The sequence below is a fragment of the Dermatophagoides pteronyssinus genome, unplaced genomic scaffold (genome assembly GCF_027571235.1).
Source record: "Dermatophagoides pteronyssinus isolate colony J.1.1.1.1 unplaced genomic scaffold, Derpt_VIB-CSIC_2022.12 sq0008, whole genome shotgun sequence".
Classification (NCBI taxonomy): Eukaryota; Metazoa; Arthropoda; class Arachnida; order Sarcoptiformes; family Pyroglyphidae; genus Dermatophagoides; species Dermatophagoides pteronyssinus.
Genome location: NW_027461532.1, coordinates 255,078 through 265,396, shown reverse-complemented (window position 1 = coordinate 265,396; position 10,319 = coordinate 255,078). Strand labels below are relative to the sequence as shown.

Below are 10,319 nucleotides of genomic sequence, written 5' to 3'. Positions count from 1 at the left end.
TTCTGAATAAAGTTTATTGAATCAAAAGAAACTGGAAAATCAAATCAAATTTCACCAAAAACACTCATTTTTTTCATGGATGATTATTTCTTTCTGGAAAGTTTCTCCGATCATTTTGGATTTTTCTTCGGGATACTTTTCGTAAACATTTTTTTTTCTTCAACAACATTCATATTTGTTTGTTTGTTTTTTTTTCAATTTTCACACTTATCGAATTGTAAAATATTGTTCAGTAATCAAGGTTATTTCTTTCATTTTCAATAACAATCATCATCATCATCATCGATTGTCCAGTGTTGTTCAATTCTATTTCGATTAGAATTTTTCCTTTCTTTTTTCAATTTACTAAATTGATCATTGATTTCATTCTTGGAAAATTTTTTCTCCGGAAAATTTTCCCAAAATAATAACAAAGGTCATTTGGGAATTTGTTTCGCCGTATCCAGAAAATTATTGCCAAAAAAAAACAATATTTTTTTTTGCTGTTTTTGTTTTGATAACGAAAAACAGCAAAAACAATAATTTTACAGTGCAAAAGTGAAAATGAATGTCGGAATTTTTCAAAATTGATTTTCAATTTTAAAATTTCGTTTTTTTCGAAAGAAAATTCTGATCTTTTGAACAAGAAGAAGGGAAGGTAAGGGGGAAGTTGCCGGGAATTTATTTTCTGAAAAATTTTTTTCGAAACGAATTTTTTTCCTTTTTCTGGAAAGATCTTATATTACACTCTTTTCTCATATATTTTTGCTCGTCGAGACATTGATGATGACAATATAGGCAATCTATCATTTTCTTTTCTCTTTTTTCGCAATGACATTGCATAATGTATTAATTATTACGAAAAGCAAGAGAGAAAAGAGAAATTATTATTCAGAATTTAATTGAAAAACATCTTCTTTTCTTCTTCGTCTTTCTTGAAGACAATTATCAACCATTGTGCCGATGATGAAATGGAATATTCTTTATTTTTTTCCTCTGAAAAAAAATTCCTAGAATGTCATCAAGAATTTTTACTTGTTTCTAAGAATGATAATTGATTCATTCAAATGATGATTGATTATTTGATTGTAATTAAATCTTTTGATTCAGTAATGTTGATATATCCTTGTTTGTGTTGAAATAGCTGCGTAAAAAAACATCTTTATCCGCGAATCTTCTGGGTTTTTTATTTACTTTTCATTATTTTTTCGCTGTTGTCGTCGTTGTCGTCATCATGTTCGGATTCAAACAGAATTTTGAATTTTGAAACAACGATAATGATGATGCAATGATGAAAAATAATGTTCACCATCCTTATCATCAACATGGTTTAATGGTGGTGTTTTTAATGATAATGGTTTATATGATATTATTTATATGGAATATGGATCCAGGCTATGGATTCGATCATCGATTTGTTTCATTAAAATATTTAAAACAAAATTCTTTTCCCTATTTTTTTTCATATGAAAATAATCAATTAATTTTCTTCTTTTGTCTCATTTAGAACCAGAATTACCATCATCATCATATCATTTGTTTGAATTTTTTACCAAAAAAAAAATCAGTGTTGTTGGTGTTTAACACATCATCATTGAATTTGTGAATTTTGTTTTTATTTTCTCTCTCTATGTGTATGTGAGTTATACATGTGTTTTGTGTTTGTATTAGCCACGCTAATCAACCTAAAGAATTTCCGAAATTAATTTCACCGTTTGTTCATCATCAACATCCGTAAAGCCGACAAGGAAACATCTTAAAAAATGTAAATTTCGAGAATTTAAAAAAAGGCTTAAAAAATCTTCCCGGGAAAAAACCGAACAAAAATCACACCCACAAAAACGAACGAACAAACAAAACAAACGCAAAATGTTGGATACAATTAAAGTGCTCTTCATATTGACTGGTGCCAGTACTTATCTGGGTATGTTTCATTTTTTTTTTTGTGTCACTATTTCTACCCAAACTGAAATGAATTTATTCTTTTCTTTTTTAATTTGATTGATTGATTGATTGGATAATTTACGAGGCAAACAATATTTGAAGATTTTTTTTTCAAATTCTTTCATATGACATGGCACTTTGTGTGTGTATGTGTTTGCATTTTTGCTTATTCTTTATTCTTTGAAATTCTTTAATTCTTTTTTTTATTATTGACATTTCAAAATTCTTTAAGCTTATTTTTCAAAGAAAGAATTATTATTTGATTATGATGCGAACTAAATAAAAGAATCTGATTCTATTCTTTGATGATCTTTTCGCTCAAAAGCGCACACACATGGAGAAATTTTCCGGAAAGAATTTCTAGCCAAAAAAAATTGGTTGTCATCATTAGCATCATCATTATGAAAATTGAATTTTTTTGTTTGGAATTCCATAAACCAAATAATCAAACCAAAAGAAATGTTCAATTTGAATGAAAAACAATTTTGAAATTTCAATTTTTTTGAATGAAAAAAATCCTGAAATGAAGGAATTCTGTGGAAAATATGTTGTCGTCGTTTTTAGTTTCTCAATTTTGCTCCCTATTCTTTGTTCGAAGAAACATTTGGAACGTTTTATTCTGGAATGATTCTGGAACAACAATATTGTCTGTTTTTGTTTTTTTTCGTAAAATTTTTTGTTGTTGTTGTCATTGAATTCAAGAAATGATTTCTTTATTTAGTTACAAAAATATGTTTTCGAGTGTGTGTTTGCCAGTGTGTGCATTGTACTGTGATAATGATGATGCAGATGATGATTGAAAATTAACATCACTTTTGAAAAATTCTTGAATTCTGTTTTAAAGAATTTCAGAATTCTCTTCTTCCTTTGTTAATCATCATTAACAACTTTCTTTTCTTTTCTCTTTCTGGCAGTTGAAAAATTCATTCATAAAAAGTTTTTTGTTTTTTTTAATTTTTAATTTTGATGCCGGTCTTTTGAATCTTGAAAATTGTCAAAAATTTTGACAACCATAAAAATTGAATGAATGAATGAATGAAAACGAGACAATTGTGAAATCAAGAAGTTTATATTTTCTGTTTTTGTTTTGTTTTTCTTCAAAATTGAAAGAAATTGAAAGTGAGAATCTTTGCTGACACTTAGAATCCATTGAAAAAAAACAGGAAACAAATTGGCCGAAGAGCGAGAAACTTTTTTTGTCTTGCTTTGTTTTGTTGTTTTCGGGAAAAGTTTCGGAAACATTTATCATTTAAAAAAAAAGAAAGAAATGAAATACATCATTTTGAGAAATGTTTCAAAACTTGAAAAAGTCAAACTTTTCTTTCATTTTTTTTCGTTTGTTCAAAAAAAGGAAAGCAATGCAATTGGTCATTTTTGAAAGAAAGAATAAAAAATTTTCTGGGGAAATTTCCAAGAAAGTTTTTCTCGATGAATCCTTAAAAAATCAAAAAAACCCCTTTTCTTGATTCATACAAATAATACGAACATTACGAAAGTTCGAGGGGTGGTGATGGGTGGATTTTCGGTTGCTACTTGATGATGATAAAATGAGAAAAGTGGCAATTATTATTATATTTTTTCTCGTAAAGTTTCTCAAGAAAAAAAAGAAAAATACATTATTATTATACATTGAATATGGATAATGATGATGATGATGATAAAATAAAAAGTTTTTTTTTGTTGAAAGGATTCTATATATACAGTAGTTTGCATCTTATCATCAATTCTTGTATTCCCTGAATGAAAATATTGGACAGTAATTCTTTACGGCTATTTCTACTGCTGCTGTTGCTGCTGCTCACTTTTTAATTCATGATGATAATGATGATGATGAAAATCTAGAACCAAAGAATAACTTTTTTTTAAAAAGTTTTCAAGAATTTTATGACTACTAACTCTGAATGGAATAACACACACACAAATCATCCGTTTTTTTGAGGGGGGAATTCTTTTCGAGATTCATAAAGGATTCTGGATATTCTGTATATTCTGGATTCTGAATATTTTTGGCAAACACCAATTATTTTTTTCTGTTTCTTTTTTTATTCTGTGCGTTGTTTTGTGTAGTCTGGAGATAATTTTTTGTTTCAGTTGAAAAATGTTGTTGTTTTTTTTCTTGCATTTTTTTCTGAAAAGAAATTTTTCAGTAAAAAAAAAAGTTTTTTTTTGTTTTTGTTTTTTTCTGTCTGTATTTGACATGAATTTTTCCGGAAAATTTTCCGGCAATTTTTTTTTGCTTGAAATATTTACATCCATGACGATGATATCGATATTTTCTTTTGAATTTTTTTTCATCAATTTGTTGTTGTTGTTGTTCTATTTTCATCCAATCTATACGAAAATATCTTTTTTGTTTGTTTGTTTGTTTACTGTGTGTAAATAGTCAATCTAGATTCTAGAATCCATAGATTTTTTTGTTATTATTGTTGATGTTGTGAATATGGCAAAACAGAAAAAAGAGAAAAAAATCGATACAATATTCATTCTGATTTAATGTATTTTATTTATTTATTTTGTTTTTTTTTTTGGAAACCCGAATCGAAATGAAACAAATAAAATAAACCTGTCCATTATTTTCTTGTTTTGTTTTGCTGGAACAATTTTCCGGAACAACAATAACATTACGTAAATTTTTCTTGAATTGGAAATTCTTCTCTCTCTCTCTCTCCACTTGTTTTTTTTGCATCCATTATCCAACCGATAAAGGTCCGAGTGGCTTATTTTATTCATTCATTTTTATATGAAAAACATGTTTTTTGTTTTTTGTTTTCCATCATCATCATGATGGTAATAATAATGAATTATTGATTTTGGATCAATTTTGCATCCAGTATGGATTTTTTCTTCTTCTTCAAGCATCCCTTTTCCTTCTCCGCATCCATTTCGTTATTTCTCAAGAATAATGATTATCATTATTGATTATTTATCGACAAAAAATGGAAAAATTCAATAATTTTAAAAGCAAAAAAATTAAATTTGAAATTTTAAAATTTGAAATTTTTTCCCCCGTTATATATAACATTAATAATAGATTAAAAATGTTTCGGAAAAATTTCTTTTCCAGAAATTTTAATTTTTATTGCTTTCTTTTCTTTTCTTTTCAAAGTGAATATTGACAAATTGAAAATAAAACTAATGAAATTTAATATTGGTTATCCCCCAATTTTCTTAATAGGATTTTGCATTCATTTCTTGGAGACAAAATTCCTTGGAAATTTTCTTATTTTACCTGGAAAGTTTCTTTTTTTTTTTTTTTTTTTTTGATCAAGAAAAATCAAACAATTTTTCTTGATTTGTATCGTTTTTCTTGATTTACTCGACTTTGTTTTCTTATAAGATCATCATCATTTTCGATTTGTCGTTGTTGTTGTTGACCACAAATTTATCTTTATTTATCGATCTGTAAGCGGGGGTGGAGAAACAACTGTATTTCTCCCCTCCCACCAGCCAAACAAAAAAAACAGTTTTGAATATCAAAAGCAGAAAAAAATACCTATGAAATTTGTCTCACACACAAAGAAATATTCTACAGTAATATTATCATCATGTAATTTATCATCATCATCATCATTTTTCGAAGCCATTTTGAGTAGAAATAGTCCAGTTATTCGGTAATTTGAAAATAGTTTTTTTTGGCTACCAGAAACACCAGATGATGATGATGATGATGATAGTCATCATTATTATCATTTTACCTGGATAAATATCTTTTTTTTTCTCGAAATGTTTTGCTGTTGTTGTTGTTTGGTTATTTATTTCGTGCGACAACAACAATTTATGGAACAACAACAACCAAACAACAACAACAACAACATTGTTGATGATGATTATGATGGTTATTTTTTGGATCGGTTTTCATAATAATAACCGTACTGCCGTTAACAACAAAAATCGGTTATGTTATCTCTCTCTCTATGTTTGGTAATGTAGTAAGTTCATTTTGATGATGATGATCATCTGAATTAAAGATGAATTTTTCTTTCACTACTACTATTATCCCCATGTGAAATAGAATAAGTGAGATTTATGTTCGTACAGAATCTACCATATAAAATAAAAGATAAACTAACCAATCAATCGACTAGTGGGTGTATTTTGGTGAGGTGGGTCGTAACTTAACGATTATATTATCTTAATATTACTGAAGAAAATGAAAAATGAAAATCATTAATGATTATTGTCCAGTGTAAAAAGGTGTCCATTTCCAAATTAATAATCATGATCATGATCATTAGGTTTTTGTATGACCCAAAAAAGAATATTCTTTTCTGGTCATTTTTATTAATAAAAAAAACAAAACAAAAACTTTTTATCGCAGTTTATCGACATAATCGTTGTTACAGAATTTGACATTTCTAAACAAAATAATAACTGTTTCTTCTTCTTTTCTCTTCGAAATTCTTTCTTTTTTTTGGATAGTTATTTTTCATTTTACTTCTTTGTAGACCACACACACAACAACAACAACATCATTTCTTTTGATTATTGCTTATGATTCTTTATGAAAGACAAACGTTAAAGAATCGAGTATGAGAATTTAATCAGGTCTATATTTTTTTCGTTCTGTTACTTCTTTTGAATGAAAATTATTATCATTATTATTATTATTATTTAATAACATAATCTAGATTCTTCTCATAGATTCTTTTGGATTGTAAATTCTTCTTTCTCATCGACAATGAATCGTTTTTCTCTAGCTTGATTCTTTCTCTCTCTTATTTTATAAATCCATTTTGAACAACAAAAAAAGCAATTCTAAATCTCACTTTTTTTCTCACTTGCTTAATATGATGTTGGTGGGTGATTCATAATGATCATCATGATTATTATTATTATTATTATTATTATTAGCATATAATTAACTCATGATAGTTTTTCTTTTAGTTTTTAGTTGCTAGTTACTATAGTGACGATAAGTATTAGTTAGTAATAATGAACGAAATAAATAACGAATATTTATTTCGTTAAATTCTACTACTATTTCGATTGCGATTACAGAATTTTGTTTTTTCATAAATTTTATCCCGAAAAAAAAGTATGTCTGACACACACACACACAAACGTTGTAATTTAAGCATTTAGTTATGATGATGATAATGATGATGATTATAGTAATTCAAAGTTATTTGAAGAAATAAATTGTCTCTCTCTCTCTCTCTCTCTCTCTACTTTCAAATTCTGTGTTTGTGTGGGGGGAGGAATGGCGAATATATGGGGAGGGAGGATGTATTGGGTTTTTTTCTGGTTGTTGTTGTTTTTTTAATAGGCTAAGCACGAACCAAAAAACAAAAAACAACCAAAAAAAATTCTGGTTGTTCAATTTAGTTGTTGTTGTTTTTTTTATGTCTTTATCAATGTTTTTTTATTCAATTGTTGTTTGCAATTTTTTTTAATACATAATATCATTTTGATCTAGATTTTTTTTTATTCAGTAGTCGAAATAGTCGCCGAGAAGAAAAAAAGAAAAGAAAAAAGAAATAAATATGGTTGTAAATAAATCTGAATTTGTTTTGTTTTTTTAATGTGTGATATTGAAAGATTGTAATTATTCGGATATAGTCAGCAGTAGTGGGTGGAAATAGTCATCCAAAGGACCAGAATCTTCTCTCTTTCTGCTGACCAGAATTAATTGAACAGAATTTTTGTTTCTCTTCCGTTTGATATTAATGATGATTACTTTCATCGTATAAATTTTTTTGCTTGTTTTTTTTTTGATCTGGAGAAAAAGTTTTTCAACAACCAAAAATGATATTTATCTATATTGAGATAATGATGATTTTTGTTTTCATTCCGGGTAATGTTTACTGGGAACACTTTTCTATGTTTTCAAGTTTTTTTTCGGTTTTGATTTTGATTTTATTTGTTGTTAAATGATGCTAATAATAATAATAATAATGTTTTTAGGATGAAACTGAAAAAGTTTTTCTGTTTGGACGGTGTGTCGTTCATTTCATTTCAACAGCAAAAAAAACTTGACTTAATTCTTTCATTAAATAGATAGCAACTATTACTAAATCGTTAAATGATGATGATGATGATTGTCAATTACTTAATCAGTTTTTTGTTTTTGTTTTGAGATTTTCAAATGATAATTATCATCATTATTTTGCAATCACTTTTTTTGGCGATGATTTGGACATTACATTTTAGTATAATTTAATCCAATTCTGCGATTTTGATTGCGAAAAAAGGAATTTAATTTTTCTTTCTTTAGAATAAATAACCAGCGATAGTAACAAAATTAAGAAACTCAACGATAACAGCAACAGCAATGAATGTCCACTTTTGTTATGTAATATAATTCAGAATCATTTTAACAACAACAAAATTATTCAAATTATTTTGTTCAATTCTCATTCATATTTTTTCATAGGAATCATCATCATCATTATTATGGATTATTATTATTATTATTATTATTAACTGAAAAAGAATATTCTCTCTCTCTCTCTCTCTCTCTCTCTCTCTCTCTCTCTCTCTCTCTCTCTCTCTCTCTCTCTCTCTCTCTCTCTCTCTCTCATTCTGAAAAGTTCTGGAAATTTTCGTTTTTTTATGGAAATTTTTTTTTTTGAAAACAAAATATTTAAATTTCTTTCTGCTTGCTTTGTTTTGGTTTTGCGAATTGAATTCAGAAAAAAGAAAAATTAATTTACATACAAATATGCATATGGTTAAGGAAAGCAAGCAAGAAAAAAATGAATTTTTCTTAACCCTTTTTTGTATTAATTTGTATTTTGTTTTTGTTTTTTTTTGGATTTAATTTGAATCTAAATGAAAATTGTACGGACTAGTCATTACGGACAATTCGTGCTTGTGTGTGTGCGTGGATATGACAACTAAACTGTGGTGCGGAAGACGGAGGGGAGAGAAACCGATTATCAAAGAAGTGGGGAAAGATTAATTTTCTATAGATTTTCTGGAAAGTTTTTTTGTTTTGTTTTTTCCGAAACATTGTCGTTTTTTTCTCCCAAACACCCGATTCGGTATCTTTTGATTGTCGAAACAAAATTTTTCAACCAAAAAAAGATGTGAATTTGTATAATGTTTTTGCTGATGTTGCTGCTTGCTGTAAATAACCAAATAAAAATAGCGACGAGACGAGAAACTTTCCCAGAAATACAGAATATATAATCGAAAACAAAATGATAACATTTATCTTTTTTTTTTAGATTTTCGATTTTTTTTCTATTCTTTGTAAAATATTTATCGACGAAAAAAGAAACGAACATTATCGTTGTTGTTGTTGTTGTTGATTTTGGAACTATCATCATCAACAACAACAACAACAACAACATCATCATTGAATAAAAGCATCATTTTGTTGTTGTTGTTGTTTATCATTGGCAATTTCATGATGATGATGATAATGGTAACAGCATGCTCTATTCATGATTTCCTAATGATTAGTGTTTCTATCATCATCATCATCATTGAATTCTTTGCAGGAAAAATAAAATTCTTTTCGATTCTGTTAATGTCTGTGATGTGGAAGAGAATCGAGAATTTCATGAATTCTGTATACACCATATTCCTTTTGGCATCCCCAAATAACTATTTGCTGGTGATTTGTTGTTTGTCTATGGCGGTGGTGGTGGTGGTGGAAGGTTTTTGAATGATTTTTTCTCTCTTCCCACATTTTTCATTTAACACCAAACTAGCACTAAACTAAATCATCATCATCATCATTTCCTATATTCAGTATTTTTTTGCTGAAAATCTAACCGAAATAATATTCATAATGTGCGAATAAAAAAAAGTGAGATAAAAAAAACGAAGAAAATTTTCAAAAAAAAATAATGTGTGTTCCAGGAGATGCGGTTTTGGTTTTTTATTCTCGAGGATAGGGGTAGAGAGAGAGAGAGAGAGAGAGAGAGAGAGAGAGAGAGAGAGAGAGAGAGAGAGAGAGAGAGAGAGAGAGACATTGAACGATTCAATTCAAATTTACAATTTTCGAAAAATTTCAATCGCGTGATAAACAACGATGATGAAGATGTTTTTTTAAAGGTTGACATGAATTGAATGAATATCTTCATTATGTAAAGTAAGAAAAAAACTTTTTCTTCAATTTCCGAAAAATATTTTCTTTTTTTCGGGAAAAAAACGAATATTTTTCCCATAAATGTTTCTTTGCAATGAAAAGAAAGGATGGGAAAAAAAGATGAGAAAAGATTTTCCTTTAAACTTTCTTTCGTTGATTTCGAAAAAACTTTCTCTAAAATTTTCATAATTTTTTTTTCTTGTAAAACAACAACAACAACAAGAATATTCTGTTATTTCCTTTTCTGTTATTTCCTAGTTTTTATTAACCTTATCCGAAGAATTTCTTTTTCTTCTTCTTCAGACAGCCAGATAGAATGAATGAATCAAATCAAATCATCATATAGATTCTGTTCAAT

The 10,319-nt window shown here is 27.6% G+C and overlaps 1 protein-coding gene across 1 annotated transcript in view; it reads left to right on the top strand.

The window, feature by feature from the left end:
* Window positions 1-1,560: 1,560 nt before the first annotated feature.
* LOC113798275 (uncharacterized) overlaps window positions 1,561-10,319 on the top strand; it is a 33,474-nt gene continuing 24,715 nt past the window's right edge. Inside the window, exon 1 of the mRNA XM_075820902.1 lies at window positions 1,561-1,903. Within this exon, the coding sequence (XP_075677017.1) occupies window positions 1,849-1,903 (55 nt within the window). The 5' untranslated portion in view covers window positions 1,561-1,848. The remainder of the gene's footprint in view (window positions 1,904-10,319) is intronic.